This window comes from Rhinoderma darwinii, chromosome 7 (genome assembly GCF_050947455.1).
Source record: "Rhinoderma darwinii isolate aRhiDar2 chromosome 7, aRhiDar2.hap1, whole genome shotgun sequence".
NCBI classification, from domain to species: domain Eukaryota; kingdom Metazoa; phylum Chordata; class Amphibia; order Anura; family Rhinodermatidae; genus Rhinoderma; species Rhinoderma darwinii.
The window spans coordinates 13,254,458-13,279,969 of record NC_134693.1 but is presented as its reverse complement, the minus strand read 5'-3'; the positions used below and the strand labels follow the sequence as shown (position 1 = coordinate 13,279,969).

Below are 25,512 nucleotides of genomic sequence, written 5' to 3'. Positions count from 1 at the left end.
GTGTAGTATAGAGGAGCTGTCAGCTCTCCTGTGTGGTGTAGTATAGAGGAGCTGTCAGTTCTCCTGTGTGGTGTAGTATAGAGGATCTGTCAGCTCTCCTGTGTGGTGTAGTATATAGGAGCTGTCAGCTCTCCTGTGTGGTGTAGTATAGAGGAGCTGTCAGCTCTCCTGTGTGGTGTAGTATAGAGGAGCTGTCAGCTCTCCTGTGTGGTGTAGTATAGAGGAGCTGTCAGTTCTCCTCTGTGGTGTAGTATAGAGGATCTGTCAGCTCTCCTGTGTGGTGTAGTATAGAGGAGCTGTCAGCTCTCCTGTGTGGTGCAGTATAGAGGATCTGTCAGTTCTTCTGTGTGGTGTAGTATAGAGGATTTGTCAGCTCTCCTGTGTGGTGTAGTATAGATGAACTGTCAGCTCTCCTTTGTGGTGTAGTATAGAGGAGCTGTCAGCTCTCCTGTGTGGTGTAGTATAGAGGATATGTGAGCTCTCCTGTGTGGTGTAGTATAGAGGAGCTGTCAGCTCTCCTGTGTGGCGTAGTATAGAGGAGCAGTCAGCTCTCCTGTGTGGTGTAGTATAGAGGAGCTGTCAGTTCTCCTGTGTGGTGTAGTATAGAGGATCTGTCAGCTCTCCTGTGTGGTGTAGTATAGAGGAGCTGTCAGCTCTCCTGTGTGGTGTAGTATAGAGGAGCTGTCAGCTCTCCTGTGTGGTGTAGTATAGAGGAGCTGTCAGCTCTCCTGTGTGGTGTAGTATAGAGGAGCTGTCAGTTCTTCTGTGTGGTGTAGTATAGAGGAGCTGTCAGTTCTTCTGTGTGGTGTAGTTTAGAGGATTTGTCAGCTCTCCTGTGTGGTGTAGTATAGAGGATCTGTCAGCTCTCCTTTGTGGTGTAGTGTAGATGATCTGTCAGTTCTCCTGTGTGGTGTAGTATAGAGGATCTGTCAGCTCTCCTGTGTGGTGTAGTATAGAGGAGCTGTCAGCTCTCCTGTGTGGTATAGTATAGAGGATTTGTCAGCTCTCCTGTGTGGTGTAGTATAGAGGACCTGTCAGCTCTCCTGTATGGTTTAGTATAGAGGATTTGTCTGCTCTCCTGTGTGGTTTAGTATAGAGGATTTGTCAGCTCTCCTGTGTGGTGTAGTATAGACCTCCCTATTACATGCTGCACTCAGCTGCACATATATGGGGAGGTGAAAGGTTCTCTTTAAATTGCATATTAAATAAATATGCAGCAAGCTCCTAAGCTCACCCTATAGTGGCTGCAGGCAATCCATATTTTATCATTTAACTATTTGTGTAGGTTTTTTGGCTTTGTACCTGCAGAGGTGAGGTCTGACCACTATAAAGATATATTAAGAAATTAGCACAGACTGTGGGACCTAAAAATTACAGGGTGTTAAAGGGTGGACATTCACTTTAAAATGTTGCTAAAAGTGGAATCATACTTAAAAGTAATTAATCACCTTCTGATGGTTTAATGATGAATACGTGAAAAACCAAAATCACATTCCATTTTGAAAGCTTGACTTCCATATCTAAATGTGGCATATCACATCAAGAAAAGCATTAACGACATCTGCAAGAATAATAAAAGAGGTCATTAAAACAGTATTCCACATTGAGACATTGCATCCTAAATTACCATCACTTAACAGCAAAATCATAAATTACATGTTTATATGCACCACTACGGCAGCAAAGTACCTTATTGAAAACCTAGTGTTAAAGGGTAAGTCCATCTTTGAACAACATTTTGCAATATATATAATACACATTAACTGATCAACTTTGTAAAATTATTACATTACTTATCCTGTACTGCTCCTGAGTTACATCCTGTATTATACTCCAGAGCTGCACTCACTATTCTGCTGGTGGAGTCACTGTGTACATACATTACATTACTTATCCTGTACTGATCCAGAGTTACATCCTGTATTATACTCCATAGCTGCACTCACTATTCTGCTGGTGGAGTCACTGTGTATATACATTACATTACTTATCCTGTACTGATCCTGAGTTATATCCTGTATTATACTCCAGAGCTGCACTCACTATTCTGCTGGTGGAGTCACTGTGTACATACATTACATTACTTATCCTGTACTGATCCTGAGTTACATCCTGTATTATACTCCAGAGCTGCACTCACTATTCTGCTGGTGGAGTCACTGTGTACATACATTACATTACTTATCCTGTACTGATCCAGAGTTACATCCTGTATTATACTCCATAGCTGCACTCACTATTCTGCTGGTGGAGTCACTGTGTACATACATTACTTATCCTGTACTGATCCTGAGTTATATCCTGTATTATACACCAGAGCTGCACTCACTAATCAGCTGGTGGAGTCACTGTGTACATACATTACATTACTTATCCTGTACTGATCCTGAGTTACATCCTGTATTATACTCCACAGCTGCACTCACTATTCTGCTGGTGGAGTCACTGTGTACATACATTACATTACTTATCCTGTACTGATCCTGAGTTACATCCTGTATTATACGCCAGAGCTGCACTCACTATTCTGCTGGTGGAGTCACTGTGTACATACATCACATTACTTATCCTGTACTGATCCTGAGTTATATCCTGTATTATACTCCATAGCTGCACTCACTATTCTGCTGGTGGAGTCACTGTGTACATACATTACATTACTTATCCTGTACTGATCCTGAGTTATATCCTGTATTATACTCCATAGCTGCACTCACTATTCTGCTGGTGGAGTCACTGTGTACATACATTACATTACTTATCCTGTACTGATCCTGAGTTACATCCTGTATTATACTCCAGAGCTGCACTCACTATTCTGCTGGTGGAGTCACTGTGTACATACATGACATTACTTATCCTGTACTGATCCTGAGTTATATCCTGTATTATACTGCAGAGCTGCACTCACTATTCTGCTGGTGGAGTCACTGTGTACATACATTACATTACTTATCCTGTACTGATCCTGAGTTACATCCTGTATTATACGCCAGAGCTGCACTCACTATTCTGCTGGTGGAGTCACTGTGTACATACATGACATTACTTATCCTGTACTGATCCTGAGTTATATCCTGTATTATACTGCAGAGCTGCACTCACTATTCTGCTGGTGGAGTCACTGTGTACATACATTACATTACTTATCCTGTACTGATCCTGAGTTACATCCTGTGTTACATCCTGTGTTATACTCCATAGCTGCACTCACTATTCTGCTGGTAGAGTCACTGTGTACATACATGACATTACTTATCCTGTACTGATCCTGAGTTATATCCTGTATTATACTGCAGAGCTGCACTCACTATTCTGCTGGTGGAGTCACTGTGTACATACATTACATTACTTATCCTGTACTGATCCTGAGTTACATCCTGTATTATACGCCAGAGCTGCACTCACTATTCTGCTGGTGGAGTCACTGTGTACATACATCACATTACTTATCCTGTACTGATTCTAAGTTACATCCTGTATTATACTCCAGAGCTGCACTCACTATTCTGCTGGTGGAGTCACTGTGTACATACATTACATTAATTATCCTGAGTTACATCCTGTATTATACTCCAGAGCTGCACTCACAAATCTATTGGAAACATTCAACAAGCTTGTCGACCAACACACCCCTTAACCGCTTAGCTGAGCTCCTATAGTGCAGGGGGTTAGTAAGTTTCTCTTACATCTGATTACTGTACTGTGCCTGGTGTAAAGATGACAGAGCATGGTCTGTGCAGACATTGAGCCTGCAAGGAATACTAGGAGATTTCATCTCTGAACCTCGAACAAATGTTAATGCAGTTGTGGACTGTAATAAAAGCTTAAACTCAGGATAATAATGCAGGGGATTTACATGTTAAACTATTTTTCATGTAAATTAAGGCTTCAATCCCATGACCAACTGCGGGATCTGTATTACATGGATTCCAAAATACAGAGCTTCATATCCCCTGCATACATATATAAATAGTCTAGCTACCTGCATCCACCACTAGAGGGTGCTTACTGCAGACCTCTTATACATTAAATTCAATAACACAGTATGCAGTAAGCTCCTCTGCTCCCTCTAGTGGTGGCTGCAGGTAGCCGGAATTTTATCATCCAATGGCTATAATTGATATTAAAACAAGGGCATTCACTTTACATATATTCCATATGTGTACCAGTATACATACACATGTATACTTCCATACGATACTTTTACCTTGCCTATGTAATCTACTGAGTTGCGTAAAAGTTGCGTAAAAAAAAATTCTAAAATATTTAAAAAAATTACATTGCTCATTAAAGCATTAGATGAGAGGAAATCTGATCATTATCTTTTAAATATGTCATATGGTTTTGGTGGCATATCCACCCCTGTTCTCGAAATTGATGGGTAATCCAAAAATTTGCATAGATTCCTGCTGGATTATGTCTACCTCCAATATAAAGCGGCTGAGGAAATAAGATGCCGTTATTTTTACCTTGTATTTATTGCTACTTACCCCATAGGACTTCTATATCTTTTACTGCTTGCCTTGTCCTTACAAGTTCCGCTTCTATTTATGGGAGATGCCACGGGAAACAGAGGCCACAGATGTACCCCCCTGTTGGAATCCCCTCCCTTCCCCCACCCCCTTCTGTAAATCTGAATTCACAATATGTGTTTGGCGCCTTTCGCCGTATTCCTGTGGTCAGTGAACCGAGACTGATGCAAGGTGTTATAGGTGATCCCATCACAACAATCCAACTATAGTTTGACTGAAATATGAGCTGAAATAAAAGGATTGTCTCACATTTAGGCTCTGTTCGCATTACTTCTAGGGGCGCATGTAAATATTCGTGGACGTATTCCTGGAGCCAAACCTAGTGTCCCAACGTATGCCACTGTATGTTATACAGCCTCATTCATCATTTATGAACCTTCACGTTAAAAAAAATAATAATAATCATTCTGCATGATATATGTTTTTTGGGGTGGCTATATGTGTAGGAAAGCACAGCAACTGTATACCTGAACGGTGGATGCCAAAAGGACACTCTTTTGGCATCCATTGTGTTTAAAAGGGACTCCTTTAGCATACACGCTGAACGTGGTGTGAACACAGCCTTACCAGTACACCTTACACTTAAATGGCTACTGGTAACATTCACCATATGTACATATAGAGGCTCTGTCACCAGTTTATAATTTCCCTATCTCCTACCTACCCTAATAGGCACTTTGATTGAGATAACTACTGTTTTTTACTTAAAAAAACAACAAAAAAATATATATATTTTTGACCAAGTTATGAACATTTTAAGATTTATGCAAATTTGTTCTTAATGCCCAACTGGGAGTTTTTTTTACTTTTCACAGAGTGGGTGTTGTAAAGAAAATTGTATGACGCTGACCAATCGGCCTTTACAACGCCCACTTGGTGAAATGTAAAAAAAACTCCCTGTTGGGCATTAATTTGCATAAATCTTAAAATGTTCATAACTTGGTCAACAATAATTTTTATTTTTTTTAAAGAGCTTATTAGATTAGGTAGGAGATAGGGCAGTTACAAACTGGTGACAGAGCCTCTTTAAAGGGGCAATCCATAAGTTTAACATTGATCACCCAGAGTTAGGATAGGCCATCAATATTTCATTGGTGGAGATCCGACCTCCAGGACCTCCAAAAAGTCAGACCTCCAAAATAATTTAACTACCTCCTCTATTTAAGTCACTATTGCTCAATGTAAAGACCCAACCACTGTTACGGGTCGAAACCTTGCTTAATCCTGTACAATGTTTTTGGGCACAATAAAAACGCTATATCGAAAGTATATATATATATATATATATATATATATATATATATATATGTGTATACAGCTCATATGCAGACCTATGTGTCTCCATGGTTACAGACTACAAACAAACAAACCCTGTGTAGTCAGATCCTGCAGTCATGCTCCCTTCTGTCCCCTACTTCTTGCTAATGCACAGTCAGAGGGTTTGCAACGGTGTACACATCCTTAAGGGTATGTTCACACGGCCTATTTCCGGACGTAATTCGGGCGTTTTTGCCCCGAATTACGTCTGAAAATAGCGCCTCAATAGCGTTGACAAACATCTGCCCATTGAAAGCAATGGGCAGACGTTTGTCTGTTCACACGAGGCGTAATTTACGCGCCGCTGTCAAAAGACGGCGCGTAAATAGACGCCCGCGTCAAAGAAGTGACCTGTCACTTTTTTGGCCGTAATTGGAGCTGTTATTTATTGACTCCAATGAATAGCAGCGCCAAATACGTCCGTAATTAACGCGGCGTTCAAGCGCCTGCACATGCCGTTACGGCTGAAATTACGGGGATGTTTTCAGGCTGAAACATCCCCGTAATTTCAGCCGTTACGGACGCCCTCGTGTGAACATACCCTTACATACAATATCATGTTTGACGCATTCTTTTTTTCCCCATGATCTACCTGGTGTGGTTACAGATAAAAGCCGATTGCTAAATTGTTGATGTGGTTTACTGAAAATTTCCCTGTTACTGCAATCATAGTTAACAATTCACTTCCAGAAAAAATCTCAATCAGATTGTCAGCCGCCTGAGAGGTTTGACAAGCTAATGTATTGTTTTTATATAAACTATTGCATAAATAGCAATTCCCTAATATATTCTTAATCTCAGAAATGGAGGGGTGAGCTGATAATAATCACGCAGGGCTATGAGGACCTCAACTGTTGCTTCATGTAGCCTCCTGGTTTACAGCATCAGTTGAAAAAATCTGATGAGATTCATCCTAAATGTATCTCTTGGGATTGAAGAGTTGTGTAAAAATGTATTCTGATGGTCACCTGTAATTCTACCAACAGTTTGTGACAGCAAAACTTTGATCCAATGTCTGTGGCTACTGATCACACATCATCAATGGCTCTAAGGGCCTGTTCACATCAGCGTTGCCCTTCCGTTGAGGGGTTCCGTCTGAGGTTTCCGTCGGGTTAACCCCTCAACGGAAAGGCAAACGGAAACTTTGCTAATGGTTTCTGTTTGTCACCGTTGTGAACGGGTTCCGTTGTTTTGACTGAATCACTAGCGCAGTCGACTGTGGAAAGCTCAGACGGAACCCCTCAACGGAAGGGCAACGCTGATGTGAACAGGGCCTAAGACAACTCCTTTCCATGTGCCCTACTGGTCATATGTAGTACTACATTCCCCTGCAACGGGCACTGAAGTGGTAATACATGACTGGCTGCAGGTCTGAAGTTGGACCTTTTTCATGAATGTATTAACCCTCTTCCCACTTCTCAGTGCAAAACTCTAAAGTAACTATTCACCGAATGGATACACGGACAAATTCATGAAGGGCAGTTCCTTTAATTCTATATAGTGGCAACTATGTGAAAGATAAAAATATCTGTATTTATCCGTTTGTTTTTTTAAATGACATGAAATAAATGATGTCATTTTACAGGGTTGTGACAGGGCTTGCTGTATCCCAGGTTTTTGGGGTTTTTTCATAACCAAAAATTTAACTGATCGCTGAGCCGGCAAAAGTATCACAGGACAAATTAAAGGAGTTTTCCTATGATTTAAAGGATTATCTTCAGGAGACAACCCTTTTAGACTGGATTCACAAACAGCATTTACTTGTGTTTTCGGTCAGGTCTTTCGCTGCATTTTTTTGGGTTGAAAAACTGAATGGCCAAATGTTACCTCTAACATCTATAGTAAAATATTGTAAAGTTTACAGACGCAGCATTTTTTTAGTTTTTGGAGTGTTTTTGCATTAGTGGCACTTTTTTTTTCAAAACGCTGCCTGCTCTAGATATGGCGCTTTTTTGGGCTTTTTTTCCCCCATAGGCTTTTCTATCTTTTTTGAAAAAAACACCTTTACAGAATGTCATTCATTATGAAAGAACGCTATTAAAAATGCTTGAAACGCATGACATAAAACAGAAATAATTTGAAAGACTGTGCCTACTTCGCTTCTGCGCCCCCTCATTTTGTAGCATATGCATTACAGTCCCATTAATCTCAATGGGAGACCTGTGGACACAACTCAGAGATTCCAAGACCTCTGGGGTGAAATCCAAAGGGGCACAGAACTCAGAAGAGGTCTATGGGCCCCACCAGTCTGTACGGAGTGGAGGTCCCAGGTCACGGACTGATGACAGTTTCCGATGAGTCTCAATAAGATCTCAGACGATGTCAACAAGTGCCTCTTCAGGTTAAGACTTCTTTCTTATGTGTTACCTTCTGTCTTATCGTATACAATACATCATAAAATATTATATATAACCTTAAAAAGCAGACGTAGCTATCAGACCTACCTTACCCTGTGAGAGCTGGAGGATACGTGCCAGTGTCTTGCAGTATTGAAGTGAAAGCCCCTTTATCTGCTCATCTCTGTAACCCGCCTACCTGTGTCCTATATCTTGAATCTGGGACATAAATGCAAATGCAGCGGTAACCTCAATACTCAGAACGTAACCTTTACAGACAGCGCAGTGCTCCAGATAACACTACCTGACCTTATTGTCACCAGTCCTGGAAGGAGAACTGGCCCGCGCTTACAAGTCTGGACACTATGAATGAAGTCACTGAATTATTGCACTTCGCTCTTGAAGCAAGAGACTCCTAAATTATCAGTCACCAAATCAGATGCATGGCACTCAAGTGCCCAATGTAGCCATAACCCTATGATGGGAAGGAAGGGAATTGTACATATGTACATAGATATAAATGTATAAAACATTTTCCTTTACAGTATGACATGAGGAGTCTTAAAGGGGTTTCTCTGTATAGTTGTGCCAAGTCCTCCGGAGTAAGAGCGGCCGCTATCTGTTCTGGGTCATGGAGGGGCCTCTGAGTGGCGGATCCCCCTCTATTATATCTATATGCCCTAATAGAGTATATGGACGGGGCTAGTGAGAGCGAACAACCGCTCAGTCATCTCAGCAATGAACATTATATATACCTTTATTATCCATCGCCGTGCCCTCATCGTCCTGTTCAGGTCCCCTCCAGATCTCTGTTTATGACGTGTTTTGTATAAGCCATCACGGCCCGCTGTGGCAATTGAGAACAGGTCACTGCAGTAGGCCATTATTGGTCAGTCCCCTCACAAGCCGTACCATCTCCTGCAGGTTGGAAATCTACCCTGATTGTGTTACAGAGGTAAGTGATACAATAATAGCTGCCTGAAGTCGCCAGTAGGGGGAGCCAGAGGCATAAAAGAAATCATAGCAAACCACAGCAAAATAAATAAATAACGAAATAAATAAATAGCAAAACAAAACCAATCTGTGCTACTCTAAAACCCGGCCCGCTTTTTCCCGACACAGTTGCACATGTTAGAAAAAGTGGCACAGGGGCTTTATGAATATGGTGTTCAGCCCAAATGCAATATTTTTCAATGTATTTATGCCAGAAAATCTCCCCAGTGAGCTCCAAATCCTCTGCTTTCCTTTACACTGTAAATAATAAAACTGTGGCTGCCTGCAGCCACCGCTAGGGGGAGCTCAGTGCCTGTGGATTTATACAGCTACTATTAACGTCAATCAGGGATGTATAAATCTATATGCATTAAGCTCCCCCTAGTGGTGGCTGCAGATAGTCAGGATTAAATTATTTAAAGCCTATGTACACCTTCGTAAACATTATTTATTTTTTTATTGCTCCAGTGCATATAAAATGAAAGAATAAGCAGCAATGTTGATATATGTTTGTGTATGTATTATGTGTGTTATATATGTTGATATCACATGTACTTTGTTTACTGCTTTACAACTGGGTCCGTGTTCCTAGGACCAAAGTCTTGTTATGTACTGTTGCAAAAATAAAAAAAATCTTAATAAAAATTTATTGATTAAAAAAAAAAAAAAAAAAAAAAAAGAAAGAATGAACCAACTTTGACCTATAAGTTTCCATGGAAACAGACTACAAACTATGTAGTCTGATCCTGCAGTCACATTGTGTCAGTCTTTCTCCGACTTCTTACTAACCTACCAAATGTATGCTTTTAGTCATTATAAGAGAACATTAGGTGAATGGATTCTCAAATTGTATCTATGGACCAAGTAAATTGGAAAAACAAGCAAATCGATTTGCTCATTTGCAAAGTTAAAGAAATGTTGAAGAAAAACTGCAGAGCTCCAGTCCCAGGTAACCCCAGACACACCCAATGCGATTCTTCAGTAAAACCGTCTCAATTTGCAGCATCAATCACACGTTCAAGACTTTAAAGGGGTTGTCTACAACCGGACAACTGATGACCTATGCACAGAATAGATCATCAGTATATGCATACCACCCAACCGTCCCGGATCCGGCGGGACAGTCCCGGTTTCTCACCGGGGTCCCCCCGTCCCGGGCGGTCTTCAAAATGTCCCGCTGGGCGCTGCAGCTGTATCAAAACAGCTGATCGCTGCTGACAGGCGCCCCGGAATGCCAGACGACAGCAGCAGCAAACAGAAGAAGGCAGGAGTCTTGCGGCGGTGTTCTCACTGGGATCGATGCCGGCATGGGAGTGGACCGGAGTAGACACCAGTGAGAACACCGCCGCAAGACTCCTGCCTTCCGACGGTGAGTGACGTCAAAGCAGAGCGGAGAGTGTCACCAGTAGGGCCGGCTACCTCTTATAAGGGGGTTGTGTTGCGCTACCTACAGGGGGGCTGTGTGTGGAGCTATCTACAGGGGGGCTGTGTGTGGAGCTATGTACATGGGGGCTGTGTGTAGTGCTATCTACAGGGGGCTGTGTGTGGAGCTATCTACAGGGGGGGCTGTGTCTGGAGCTATCTACAGGGTGGCTGTGTATGGCGCTATCTACAGGGGGGCTGTGTGTGGAGCTATCTACAGGGGGGGGCTGTGTGTGGAGCTATCTACAGGGGGGCTGTGTATGGCGCTATCTACAGGGGGGCTGTGTGTGGAGCTATCTACAGGGGGGCTGTGTATGGAGCTATCTACAGGGGGCTGTGTGTGGAGCTATCCACAGGGGGGGCTGTGTGTGGAGCTATCTACAGGGGGGCTGTGTCCGGAGCTATCTACAGGGGGGTTGTGTATGGCGCTATCTACAGGGGGGCTGTGTCTGGAGCTATCTACAGGGGGGCTGTGTATGGCGCTATCTACAGGGGGCTGTGTGTGGAGCTATCTACAGGGGGGCTGTTATTAGAAAAAAGAAGAGGGGAGGAATCCTCCAGCTCACCTGATATGTTATTTTGTATCGTTGACAGCGCACGAGTCCTCGTGTCGGCACACGATGTATAGACAGCAAAGATAGAGGGAATTGGATCCAGCGCTAATTTTGATTAGTCATGGCTGAGGACGCACGAGACGTCTGAAACGCGTAGGCTCCCCCTTTTTGTATTGATATCCCTTCTTGGACACCAGGATTCCAACCTATGGATCCTTTTTAAACAATGATTGAATAAAACTTGGAAACAGTTTCCATTTTATCGAAATTAGCGCTGGATCCAATTCCCTCTATCATTGCTGTCTACAGGGGGCTGTGTCTGGAGCTATCTACAGGGGGCTGTGTCTGGAGCTATCTACAGGGGGGCTGTATCTGGAGCTATCTACAGGGGGCAGTATCTGGAGCTATCTACAGGGGGGCTGTGTCTGGCACTATGTACAGGTGGGCTGTGTGTGGCGCAATCTACAAGGGGGCTCTGGTCTATGATTTTTCCATTGACTGGTAGCAGAGTTACACAACTGGAGAAAAAATCCCCATCATGTAACTCTGCTACCTGTCAATTGAAAAGTCATCAACCACAGGGTCTCCCTCTTGACTTTCATTGTTCTCAGCCTTTTGGTTTGTCCTGCAGCTGCTGCCGCCGTGATGAGCAAATGTTATACCCAAGATAGGAAAAGTAACACAAAGATATAACCGGATCCATAATATCTGTGATATCCAGACAGTCTAGAGGTCCGCAGTGAGAATGAGCGCGCGTTATTTGCAGAAGGATCTGGTCGTGATTTGATGTGTTTATGCAGGATATTGGGCGTGGTTAGGGGCGTGGCTTAAAAATTTCCCTCTTTTCCGAATTCAAAAGTTGAGAGGTATGATCTGTGGGGTCCGACACCGGGATCCCGCACCGGTCTGCCGCTCTGGCTTCCTGTGGGCACCGCACGTCCATGCCGGAAGCAGATGGCTCCGGTCACGGAAGAGCGGTGGAGCTGCAGTAATATTCAAGTGAATCGGAGCAGAGCTGTAGTTCTGCAGCACGGCCGCTATGCAATGTACAGAGCCAACTACTTCTGGCTCCAACTACTGCATACTGTGCAAAGACATCCGATGCCCGCAGGCAGCCAGAGCAGCTGATTGGTGGATACATCATCCGTTGTCAGCATGGCTACTTTCTTCTAAAAACAGCACTACACCTGTTTACAGGTTGCGTGTGGTATTGCAGCTTGGCTCTATTGGAGTAAACAAGGCTTAGCTGAAATAACAGACACAACCCATGGACAGGTGTGGCCCTGTTTTTGGAAGAATGTAGCCATGTTTTTTTACTCCTAGACAACCCCTTTAAGTAATAGATTACAGACATATACCAAATTAAAGACAGTTTTTACATAGTCCCTGCTTCAGTACTTCTAATTCTGCTCTAGTACACATTGCTGGTCTATTCTGACTTCGGGGCATTCTGGAATTTTCAGTTCACCAAGTCACAAACGGAAATAAGCAGCAGAATTGCAACATTGTATCTCAAATCAGTTTATTAGAAACTTTCTTTTCATAGCGGCTCCCTCTAGTGGACAGTCAGGTGAAGTGCGTGTGGTGTCCATAGGAACCAGAAGGACGCGCATATCTGATGCCACTTTGTTGTAAGCACAAGAGCTGAAGACAAGAGCTGCATTGGGCATGAATGCCAAGCACAGGGATCCAGACACACGCGGTAATGATGACAGGAGGGATAATCTCAGCATATGACTCATCAGCAGGGCTCCAGATTGACTGGTATAATGTGCAAACCCTTCATGCAGTGAAATGTAACCTATGGGTCTCAAACTGTTGTGAAACTACAATTACCAGCATGCCCTGGGAGTTGTAGTTTCATGAAGACTATAGAACCACAAGTTGTAGATTGTAACAGTAACTAAATATGCAAAAAAAAGTCAGATTGCGTATGCAGCATAATGTTAATTTCTATGAATTATAGGGGTGTAACCTACACAGTAATCCCTACCGATCCCTATGCAATCCTTTGTCATGGGAACCATTGTCTTGCCGTAAATGATTTATGGGGCCATATATATGATTACCGGGTGGTAATACCTCCCCTTTACCAAAAGTGCAGCCTGTAAAAGGGTCCATAAATATTTCACTGCGCACATAAACAATGCATGCTGGGAAATTTTTACTGAATTCTTAAGTCGTCTTCTTCTGTCAAATTGTTAAAAATTATATTAATCTATTTCAATTTACATCTGTTTCTAGTAAAGCAGGGTGACAACCAATATGGCGGTCATTAGGGCTTCCGCAGAAGTTGACAAGCAGCTTTCCTAGCGTACGGCATGCCAATTCTATCTAGTTATGTAGCTATATACTTCCACCCTTGACTGATTTTCCATGCAGGAATTTAGGAAAACTGGGTGATAACCCTTATGGTCATTATGTGGTGGCCATAATGATAGTGGATGGTGAAGGAGCAAATACACCCAGCTTTCCCAGAAACAGATATAGCTAAGCTTTACGTTTTAGACTCGGGCTCCATGGCAGTGACGTGTCAGATTTTTTGCAATGGTCATTTGCAACTTTTTGAGCATAGGAAAAATGGAGGCTGCCTCGAACCGCGGCCGCCGCCGCGCTGTCTTAGAAGTCTTCTCCTTAGTGATTATATTTTTAATTAATCGTCACATAGAACAAAGGCCACAAAGAGAAACTACAAATGATCATTTATACAGTCAGAATCCCTTTGAGATGTTTTATCAGTTTTTCATGGTTTTTTTTTAGTTTAATCGAGAAATGACTCAGAGGATTTTGCTCGAATTTGAGGCCCTGGATAAATATTCACAGGACATTCTGGACAAACATGCAAAAGTGAGTCATCAATTAATTATAAACTAATGAGCAATCAAAAGATTGTAGATTGCGAGCAGGGCGACCACTACAGGCGAAATGTAGAATTACATGGCGGACATCCGCTCTGGCTCATAAAGGAGGTTTCTGACCTGAGGACTCCCTTATATGATCTTCATATATTCCAATAGGATGTGGACAAGGGTTCTCCTGTGACCACCGATTTTTTTTCTACATCCTGTAGACCAGAAATTCCCCTAATCCGGCACTAGTTTCTGGCATAGAGGGTTTTCCAAGACTGAGCAGAGGGAACCTGAAACTCCGCAAACTGTTTTATATGTTTTGGGCTATTGTACATTTTACATCCTTTTCTTTTAGTGCCCAATTATCCAGAATAGTGGTCCCCAACCTGTGGCTCTCCAGATATTGCAAAACTACAACTCCCAGCATGCCCTGACAGTCCTAGGAGTTGTCGTTTTGCAACAGCTGGAGAGTTACAGGTTGGCTACCACTGATCCAGAACATCTGATAATCTGGCAAGTCTATGAATATTTTTTCCGTCCCTACAGTTTCTTCACGGTTATTAGTTTACCATGTAGGGCACATTAGTTAGACCCCCATTACTGTAATAAAGCCGTGTGGTTTGTGAGGTGTCCCCCTCCCTTGTGTTACCGACAGAACGTGCACTTACCCCCTCCCCCGTACAACGCTGAAATGTAAATGTAGGGCACAGATCATATTCAGCAGAAATTCTGCGGTGACCCCTTTTTGGAGCTGTGAACCACAAGTCACATTCACAGATTCTATGACAGATTTGTGACTTCATGTTATTATTGTGCTGTAATACGATATTACGCAGCGCGCCGCGCAGGAGCGGGCAAGTACTCCAGACAGGTATCAATACACAACGGTATTGTCTTAAGATTTACAAATTAACCATTTAGGCCTATGTCGCACATCGTTCAGTTGCTGCAGCTATTTACATTCAGAGATTATTTTACACGATCGCTCGCTGAGGCCAATTATCGGGCAAACGCTCGTTTAGACTGCAGTAAATGTCGGCGGCGCATCTCCCTGTGTAAACAACAATGTGCTGCCGACATGATGGAAATGTACGAGGACGAGCGATTGTAGTAACGATGGCCCGGCCCCATACATTACTGATCAATGCTCCTTGTCTCGTTGATTGGCGCTCGTTTGCACCCTAAGCTCGGGTTCCCACGTAGCGTAAACGCTGCGGAATTCTGTGCGGAAATTCCGCAGCATTTACAATAGCAGCAAAGTGGATGAGATTTAGAAAATTTCCTGCCCACGCTGCGGAAAAAAAACGTAGCGAAAACGCTAATAAATTGACCTGCGGTGCGGAATTTAAATCCGCAGCACGTCAATTTATGCTGCGTTTTCGTTGCTTTTCTGGTGCGGGTTTTCCTCATTGAAGTCAATGGAAATGCAAAACCCGCAACAGAAAGACAAGTGTTGCGACTTTTGCGGTGGAACCGCAGCGATGCAGCCGCTAAAGATCACAACGCAGAAAAAATTCATACTCGCACAGAACTCCCTGCTACTTCCTGCAGGCCGGCCTCCAGGGATGACGTTTCATCCCATGTGACCGCTGCAGCCAATCACAGGCTGCAGCGGTCACATGGGCTGTAGTATCATCAAGGGAGGCCGAGCCATGGAGGGGCTCGTCACCATGACAACAACCTAGGTATGGGCTTTTTTTTAAAAATTATTAATACTCTAAAAACGCATAATGTGTTGCGGTTTTTCAGACGGAATGTTCTGCGGGTTCCAGGTCGGATACACTGCATGGTTTTTACGCAGCGTATCCGACCGGAGGGAACCCGGCCTTAGCGTTGGAATCATCTTCTCATGTAACTGGACCTTTAGGGCAGATTTTGTGCCCGGTAACGAGTGCCGATCGACGATAATCACAATGGGGTATAACTTGTATATCACTGATGAAACCTCCGCTTAAACTTCTTTAGGTCTTGATCACACACACAGTTTGGATGCAGTTTTTGTGGCAGTTTTTTTTAGCCAAAGCCAGAAGTGGATTCAAAAGGAAGGAAAGGTGTATATATATATATATAATGCCATTGCAACAGATAGCAAAAGCCGACGGCAGGGAGTGCGTGACCTTGGGTGGGGGGGGGTCGTTGACTGGCAGCGACTCTATTTATATATACTATATGTATTGTGTGTGTGTGGTAGGCAGAGGAGTCAGCGGGACAGTAAAGAGTTTAATGCTATTGTATGAAACTAGAACATGGCAGCAGTTTTCCAGAATAGCGCCACCCTTGTCTATTGGCTGTGTCTGGTATTGCAGCTCAGTCCCATTCAAGTGTCCATTAGACACGATTTTACGCTGTCCTTTTATGCAGTTGTAGATCATATTTAACTTTTTTTTATCCTAGAGACGCAGCCTGAGCTGCCTGCAGAGGATTCAGTCTCTAAGAATCCCCTTGTTCGATTTTGAGCCAGAGATTTACCAGGATTCTGATGAGAAAACCAACCGCAAGAAGCCCCCATCACCCAGATCTCCAAGGTGGGACACATCCAAGAATTATAAGAGTCCTAGTTCTATAGAACTTTATTGTATTTCTCAGTATCAGTATCCGCCCAAAGTCCAAGGTCAAGACAAGGACATCCGGAGTAAATCTTGAATCATGCATGATTTTTTAAAGGAGTTTTCTGGGACTTTGATATTAAAGAGGCTCTGTCACCAGATTTTGCAACCCCTATCTGCTATTGCAGCAGATAGGCGCTGCAATGTAGATTACAGTAACGTTTTTATTTTTAAAAAACGAGCATTTTTGGCCAAGTTATGACCATTTTTGTAATTATGCAAATGAGGCTTGCAAAAGTCCAAGTGGGTGTGTTTAAAAGTAAAAGTCCAAGTGGGCGTGTATTAGGTGCGTACATCGGGGCGTTTTTAATACTTTTACTAGCTGGGCGCTGTGAAGAGAAGTAACATCCTCTTCTCTTCAGAACGCCCAGCTTGTGACAGTGCAGATCTGTGACGTCACTCACAGGTCCTGCATCGTGACGGCCACATCGGCAGCAGAGGCTACAGTTGATTCTGCAGCAGCATCAGCGTTTGCAGGTAAGATCGACTTACCTGCAAACGCTGATGCTGCTGCAGAATCAACTGTAGCCTCTGGTGCCGATGTGGCCGTCACGATGCAGGACCTGTGAGTGACGTCACAGATCTGCACTGTCACAAGCTGGGCGTTCTGAAGAGAAGAGGATGTTACTTCTCATCAGAGCGCCCAGCTAGTGAAAGTATTAAAAACGCCCCGATGTACGCACATAATACACACCCACTTGGACTTTTACTTTTAAACACACCCACTTGGACTTTTGCAAGCCTCATTTGCATAACTACAAAAATGGTCATAACTTGGCCAAAAATGCTCGTTTTTTTAAAATAAAAACGTTACTGTAATCTACATTGCAGCGCCTATCTGCTGCAATAGCAGATAGGGGTTGCAAAATCTGGTGACAGAGCCTCTTTAATGGCCTTCCTTAGGATATCAATATCAGATCGGTGGGGGCTTCACTTCCAGCACCCCCACTAATCAGCTGACTAGTGTTTACCAGACACAGCTCCGTACATTTTGCAGTGGCTATGACTGGTATTGCAGCTCACTACCAGTCATTGCCACTGCAAAATGTACGGCGCTGTGTCTGTTAAACAATGAAGGGACGCGGCGATGACAAGGGGGTTTCAAAATTGATTGGTGCCCACGGCGGAAATGACAAAATGCACCCTGATTGTACTCACGTTGCCAACTTTCTACATCACATGTTTTTGCATAGAATGGTTTAGGGTATGTTCCCACAGATTATTTTCAGCCGTTTTTCAGACCATAAACGCCCCCTGAAAAACTGCTGAAAAAACAGAAGCTAAATGCCTCCAAACATCTACCCATTGACTTCAATTTGTAAAAACGGCACGTAAAAAAAAACGCCCAATAAAAAAAGAAAGGCATGTCACTTCTTGAGCTATTTTTTGAGCCGGTTTTCATTGGGTCAATAGAAAAACAGGTCCAAAAACAACCGTAAAAAATGCAACAAAAAACGCTCGATGCTTTAAAAACGTCTGAAAATCAGAGGCTGTTTTCGCTTGAAAACCGCTCCATATTTTACAGTCGTTTTTTGTTAAGCGTGTGAACATACCCTTAGGGGTTAGTGATTCCTGGTAAAATTCCTAAGAGTCTAGAATAATTAAGGGGTTAATATCTAATATCTATGGTGGTGTAGGGTAGCAAAGGAGTCAATTATCCGTAGTGCTCTAGGGTGGTTATGCCTAATATCCTTGGAGGTCTAGGGTGGTTTTAGGGGCTAACGCCTAATATTCTGGGTGATTTAGGTTGGTAAGGTGGGTAATAGGGGTCAGAGCTCTATTTTTCTATTACAAACCTCCAAATCTCCTGCTTTCATTCACACAGCTGCAGAGTTAAAAAGAACTCTGGCTGCCTCCAGCCTCCACCAGAGGGCGCTGACTACATTTACAGCTCATACATACATTGGAGCTCCCCCTAGTGGCAGCTGCATGCAGAAATAAATTTAACATCTAACTCTAAGTGGGCTCCTGCCCTCCAGTATAAAGGGGCTATATAAACCGGATGACCCTTTTAAGCATATATCTACCCACTGGAGTCTCCAGAGTGAAAGGATTGTCGATTCCTCCATAGTACCGGACGCATTCAGAGACCTTCTCTTCTGTGTGTTATTCTTCTACAGTGCTCAGTCCAGTTTTTTTCCCTAGATATCCAATTAACACTGAATTGGGAAAGACCGTACATCTACGACCCTTCACTGCGCCCGGCCCCTGCATTTCTCAAGATTACGAGAGGGAAGGTGTGTTCTTAATCCTGTAGGTTATCACTGACAAAGTGATGAATTTTTAGAGGGATTGTTTGCATTAAGCATCTCCGTCCATATGCCCTATAAGATAATAACAGATACTCACTGGGTGTCCCAGCAACAGGACCCTACCTCAATCAGCTTTTTCCCATTGTAGTTCCCCCTAGTGGCGGTTGCAGGAACTCAGAATTTTATCATTGACCATGTGAAGAAAAGCAGCAGGATCAATAAATAGCTGTGCCCCTGCTCTATACGGGCCCCATAGCAGTAATATGGTCTACCTCTATGGTAGGTATAACACTGGCCGTCTGCTATAAGCCCCAACTCCCCCAAATCTGATCCTGCGGACAGTCTATAGTCTATAGGGGCTGAATATAACAGTCAGTTCCTCACTGTCTGCTGTTAGGGAGGAGACTTGGATCAGACATATTGGACTTTACCTCCCCAATCCTATTGATTCGCTTGAGATAAGCAGAGCCTGAGATAAGCAGTGCCCCACTCTATAAACCTGATGTACATTGGCTCAGTCTATATCTGCGGACATATTTATATAAAGCTTTAGTCTTGTGAAATTCCAGATTATCTTGCTGTTCTGTGCCAGGCTATCAGAATTTCTGGAGTCCTGGATGCTCAATGTTACTGTGTATAGAAATAATGAAAAATTAAGATAGAGCTTTAATTATTTTATCACATTTATATTAGTAACGCGTTGTGTATCAATAACAGAGAGACAGCGGAAGAAAGTGACAAAGCTGAGATGTGTCTCCGCAAACCGGAGGAGACCTTGGAGAAGTGAGGTACGATACCTGAGCCGCGTTCTTCAGGTGGAATCAGTGTATGAGTACGGTGAATGGTGAATGATTCTTGATGATTGATTTTTGATCCATTTGTTGCAGACATTTACATGTTTTTTCCTGTTAGGTGGAATTGATACCGAACCTGGATACTCTGTGTCACGTGGAGCATACCGGTCCCATCCTGTCCAGCCTGGGGGCGCCATTCCTTGTGGAACAAGATTCTGGGACAACAGGTTGGTCACCATGAGAGCAGAGCTACAGAATATGCAGGCTCTATAGTAATAGTAATGATAAGCCACAGGGCCAGATCATAGCATGGGCAAATGCCCTTGGGTCCCCACCACTCCATCCACACCTTCAATCAGACTTCTGTAAACTTCTTCCCTGGCAGATCACGTCACATTTATATCAAGTTGATTACTTGGACACTGTTGTTTGGATACTGTATGTATGGCATTGTTACGTACACGTTATGTGGGCACTGAATGATGGTATTATATGGGCACTGTTTAGCATTATTAGGTGGGCACTGCTTCTTGCACTTTTCATTTTTTATTGATTGGTGATATTATTTGATCATTGTTTTATGTGGGCACTGCTTGTCGCACTTTTCTCAGTGAATGGTGGTATCATTTGGGCACTGTTATTTGGATACGGCATGACATTATCATGTACACATTATACGGCTTTATTAGGTGGGCACTAAATGATGGTATTATATGGGCACTGAAAAGCGCTATTATGTGGGCACAGTGCCCATTCTTCATATCTGACCATGCTTTATTGTGTTTCCTTAACATCTCAGACTCTTGAATTTTTGTATTTTAGCTGAAAAATCAGACATGACCCCATATGGAGATGATAGCAGACCCGAAAATACGTCATTTGGATGCGGCAGCGCACAAAACATCACAGAGCACACTTTTCCTTCCAGGTAAAATAAATCCTTAATTGCATTTTTTTTATGCCATTGTTTTTATTCATTGTAATATTGGATTTCTTGGTTTCTTTGGTTAAATGTATAGAATAACACAAATAGAATAACAAATTCCAGACACCACCAGCAGGGGGCAGACTGTTACATAGAACGATACATGGGTCACTTATTCTGATTTATGTTGGTTATAGGAATTATAAAAATGTGTCTTTTATAAATGAATATCGTTGTTATTTTTTCTAATACGCTTTGTTATTCAATTCCTCAGCATTTTCATGATCTCTGAATGCTGTCAGTGAATGAGAACATTCTCGTTACATCCAGAGACTGAAAACTGGTGCATGTACCGGGCTTGTTACAGTGTATCAAATCTCTCCTTTGTGACAAATTCAGCTGTGTGAGCAGGACTAGGTCAAGATAGGTTTTCAGATGTTCCCATTCACTGACTGCAAGCAGTAATCTTGAAATGGTGAAGAGTTTAAACATTGTGTTATACAAGATTAAGCTTTACTTTAAAAGGTAGACTGTAATAATGATAATGGCCTGCTCTTAGAATAGGCCTTCAATATCTGATTGATGGGTGTCTGACTCCCAGCACCCTCAATGATCAGCTGAATGAAGGGACCACAGTGCTCAAGCTAATGCTGTGACCCCTTCATTGTTTATCCAGGCAAAGAGCCATACATTTGGTTGTGGCTGTGCCTGGTACTGCAGCTCAGTCCTATCTGTGAACTGCAGTACCAGGCAGAGCCACAACTAAATGTAAGGCGCTGTGTCTGGGTAAACAATAAGGGGGAGGCGTTGCTCGCTGGAGTGCCCCTTCATTCAGCTGATCTGTGGGGCTGCTGGGAGTCAGACCACCATTGTTTAGATATTGATGACCTATCCTAAGGAGGGGCCATCAAAATTCCAGTTTTGGAAAACCCTTTAAAGCCACCTCCAACCTCCACATTTTAGCTCACTTGGAGTGGGACAATACTGAGATCAATGTTTTGTTTTTTTCTGCTAACAGGGAAAATACCCAGAAAGCCATCACCGTCTCCTTGTGCATAGAGGATGAAATGAAGAAATCTGACAATAAAATTATAAGTGTAAGACAGAAGACAATCCGGGGACCCTTTCAGGTAATACTGTCTCATTATCTCTTACCAATACTTTTATATTATGCTGAATCCTGAGCACTTGTCTGCTCCCTGGGGCTCTCCAGAACAACAACTCTCAGCATGCCCTGAAAGTCTGCGGAGTCTGGAGAGAATCACAAGTTGCCCACCACTAGAAAATCTTAAAGATCTGTCATGTCTGCTCTCTGAGGGCAGTATATGATAGAGGGGGAGACGCTGTGCTGTCAGATATAGCGTATATCAGTATTTCATGTAGGAAAAAAAACTATTTAAAGAGGAGCTGTCATGTCACCTGACATGTCTATTTTATTACTTTCATTCCCCATAATATAACGATTCTGTTGTGCTGTTCCTCCTGTTATTCCTCCTAGAAATTTATTTTTGACAACTAGGTGTTACCAGCTGGGGGTGTGTCCCTACACAGACTGACAGTGTCCAATCAGTGCTGATATTGTCAGACTGTGCAGGGACACGCCCCTTTGACAAGTGGAATGGTAACACCCAGTTGTCAATTTATTCATATATTTCCAGTAGGAATAACAGAGGAACGGCACAGAGTTAAACAACTTCTTACATGAAAACAGTCAACCAAATCATAGAAAACTATATATCCCCCATCTCAGTGTCCTCTCCTCTATCCTATGATGCCTGCAAATGGGAGACCTGACAGATCTGCTTTAACATCTTAATAAAATACGGAATTATATTACATTTACGGTTTTCCTTTGCAGAATGTAAGTGAAACCCACCCAATCATTTACAACAATCACATAAACAACCTGTCCGACTTCCAGAGGAAACTTATTACAAGACCCATCTACTTCTTAAGTTCCAAAAGACCAATGAGCAATCCATTCCCTCCACCCGGAGCCGGTCCTGTTCTGCCAAACAAAATGGATTATACCAAAGACTTTCTAAGAAATAGGCAACTTGGGTTACACAATGCCATGCTAAAGAAGAGCAAAACCAAGCAAAGGTCATCATCTGATAACATGAAGATCATCCTACATTACCTATCAGCAGATGGGTCAAAGCAAAGGGTGGAAATGGCCAAGGAAGGGAATGTTGCCAAGCAGAAACTAGTAAAAAATCCTGCCAATGGCAAGAATATGGGACAAGATGGTAAATCGATACATATATCTTCTCCTACTTATGAGAAGGATGAAGAATATGGTGTTGGACCAGTCATAAATGGAATGAACCCTATGAAGGTAACAGATGATGATCCATCTCTTCACGGAAGGTCCCACCATGTATCAAGGTTATATTGTCCAAACAGTGCAAGATCCTCAAGTTCCCCAATTCCAAGACCCAACAGTGTACGGGAAATACATAACTGGAGCTACATTACCATCTCAAAACCCTTATCACCCCTTGAGGGTCCACTTGAGCCTTTACAGAAGAAGAAGTTAAGTTCTACAGTATCTCCAGAGCTGGAGAAGGACATGGTGATGCCAACGTCTGGGATGAGGTCGATGATGTTTACCACGAAGTCTGTGATATTAGAGAATAGAAATGAGAAACCTGGATCTTTTCCCATTGAAGTAAATCCATTAGGAACATACTTGGGATGGGAAAGGTCAACTGAGGGTTCTCAAGAAGAAAGCAAGATGGAAGGTGGTGCGACTGTAAAGTCAACGTATGAAAGAGGGCAGCCCCGCACTACTCCAGAACTTGAGTTCTCCGAAATGACCGGTTCTGAGAATGATTCCAATGAGGAGAAAGTCCAGAAATGGTTTTCCATCCCAGTACATCCCAATACATCCCCAGTTATTAATATCCCAACAGCACCTACAGATAGTTCGGAATAAGTAATATTACCTATACATGTATCACATTTTGACACGGATTATAGAGATTACATTATGGGGGAGGGGAAATTATATCTCAACCAATCAGATTATAGCTGACATTTACGTGAAGTTGTCCCTCCCTCCTCCAATATCTGTTGATACCTTTGTTGATAGAGATTTGCATTTTAAATCTGATCATTCCCTTATGCTTGAAAAATTCCTTTAGTCCGGCTTCAATGGGGTCTAACAGGTGCTGGATTATCAAATAATCTGGATGGTCATAGAGGAGTGTATAAAAGGGTTGTGAATCTTAAGAAAAGAAGCGCAAAGTACAATATTAAAGGGTAACTAAATGTTCAACAAACTACTGACATGTCATAGTGACATGTCAGAAGTTTTGATTGGTGGGGGTCCGAGCACTGAGACCCCCACCAAACGCTAAAATGGAGTGTCAAAAGTGCTCGTGTGAGCGCTGAGCCGCTTCGTTTCTGTTCGTTTTTTTCCGGAAATCGATGTAGCGGAGTACGGACTCAATAGAAAGTCTATAAGCCTGTACTCCGCTACATCGGCTTTACGGAAAAAGCCAAACAGACACGAAACGTCTCAGCACTCACACGAGCACTTCTGCCGCTTCGTTTTAGCGATCGGTGGGGGGTCTCAGTGCTCGTACCCCCACCAATCAAAGCTTCTGACATGTCAGTAGTTTGTTTAAAAAAAGTTTGCCTCGGGTCCGGCTTCCCTTCTGTACTGACTCTGTTTATAGGGGGCGCTCTGCAGGCACTGTTCATCAGGTCACTCAGTTAATTAAAGGGGTTGTCCAGTCCCCAAACATTGATGGCCTGTTCTTAGGATAGACCGATCAGATGTTGATGTCCTTTCCTGAGGTTAGGTCATCAGTTTTTATGGGCTGGACAACCGCTTTGGCACTTTGGCTCTCTTATGTGTGTGGCTCTTGTACTGTATCATATCAGTTTATGTTGCTTTTACAGCATCTGAAATGCAGAAACAATACGCACAACTAACTGCAATAAACATAGTGACGTTCTACTTTGTGTTTATTGCTCGTGTGTGTTGTGTTTTATTACTATGATGGTTTACATATTTTTCATATTCATTGTAGTACAATATGATTGGAATATGGTGAGAGGTGTCAGATTATGTGATAAGTGATGTAGAGGTTTATTCTCACTACACGGTTCCCTAAATTGCATTATATTCCAGTGTGCATTGTTGTAAGGCCTTATCCAGACGAACGTAGTACAACAATGGTCGTCACACGGACGCATGTATTTCAATGGAGCCGTTCACACGGTCGTTGTTTCAGCGTGTGAAGGGTCCGTCAAAAAATAGAACATGTCCTATTTTCTTCTGTTTTCACGGATCCCTCCATAGACTCAAGTCTATGTGGATCTGTGACAACGGGACCCGCACGAGGGCAACGTGGACATGAAAAACTAACGTTTTTCACGTCCGATTTTCCCCACGTTCGTCTGAATATGGCTTAAGGCACAGGACCTTGTGTCACCATTTTCTCCTCTTTTTTTGTACAGAGGAGCTCACTGATTTGCAAAACAATGTGTCACTTTTAGATCCAGACATTCTGTAGACAAGGGGAGATTAGTAGAGAAGCCATAAATACAAACACAATTTTATGTAGCAAAATAAATTTCTAAACATCCAAAAGTTTTAGGAAGTTCTCCTTTAACCCCTTGGCACCGTTATTATTTTTTGGTTTTTCATTTACTTTTTTTATCCCCGCCTTTCAAAAGCCATACATTTTTTATTTTTCTGTAGACATAGGGTTTGTTTTTTTAGCAGGAGGAGTTGTCGTTTTTAATGTCACCATTTAAAGTACCATATCATGTACTAGGAAACTTTTTTTTAAAAAATGTGCTATTCACCGCGGCATCTAAGTGGTTAAACGGTTGCAGCTCCTATGCAAACCTATGTGTCTCCATGGTTACAGACTACAAACAAACCCTGTGTAGTCTGATTTTGCAGTCATGTGT

General features: G+C 42.8%; 2 protein-coding genes across 3 annotated transcripts in view; one reads left to right on the top strand and one right to left on the bottom strand.

Annotated features, from left to right (window-relative positions):
• The window catches only part of IL23R (interleukin 23 receptor), a 42,996-nt gene extending 41,478 nt beyond the window's left edge, over positions 1-1,518 (bottom strand). Inside the window, exon 1 of the mRNA XM_075832096.1 lies at positions 1,449-1,518. Coding sequence (XP_075688211.1) covers positions 1,449-1,518 — 70 coding nt within the window. The remainder of the gene's footprint in view (positions 1-1,448) is intronic.
• Positions 1,519-12,766: 11,248 nt separating this feature from the next.
• LOC142657045 (uncharacterized) lies at positions 12,767-23,946 on the top strand. 2 transcript variants are annotated; one of them, XM_075832094.1, is made up of 9 exons: positions 12,767-12,859; positions 13,918-14,004; positions 16,401-16,531; positions 18,758-18,849; positions 19,582-19,652; positions 19,777-19,885; positions 20,481-20,586; positions 21,602-21,713; positions 22,442-23,946. In XM_075832094.1, the coding sequence occupies exons 1-9, from the start codon at positions 12,830-12,832 to the stop codon at positions 23,519-23,521; spliced, it is 1,818 nt and encodes a 605-aa protein (XP_075688209.1). In that variant the 5' UTR covers positions 12,767-12,829; the 3' UTR covers positions 23,522-23,946. The 2 variants fall into 2 exon arrangements, with proteins under 2 accessions (XP_075688209.1, XP_075688210.1); XM_075832095.1 differs by lacking the exons at positions 12,767-12,859; positions 13,918-14,004; positions 18,758-18,849 and having other exon boundaries at positions 16,406-16,531.
• Positions 23,947-25,512: the final 1,566 nt, after the last annotated feature.

What these genes read in the sequence shown, in the direction of transcription:
- LOC142657045 (XM_075832094.1), top strand. Translation starts at nt 12,830, where the DNA reads ATGCCAAGCACAGGGATCCAGACACACGCG. An exon ending in TTCTGGACAAACATGCAAAA is followed by an intron (nt 14,005 to 16,400) that starts GTGAGTCATCAA and finishes TTTTTATCCTAG; the next exon opens with AGACGCAGCCTGAGCTGCCT. An exon ending in GAGCACACTTTTCCTTCCAG is followed by an intron (nt 20,587 to 21,601) that starts GTAAAATAAATC and finishes TTCTGCTAACAG; the next exon opens with GGAAAATACCCAGAAAGCCA.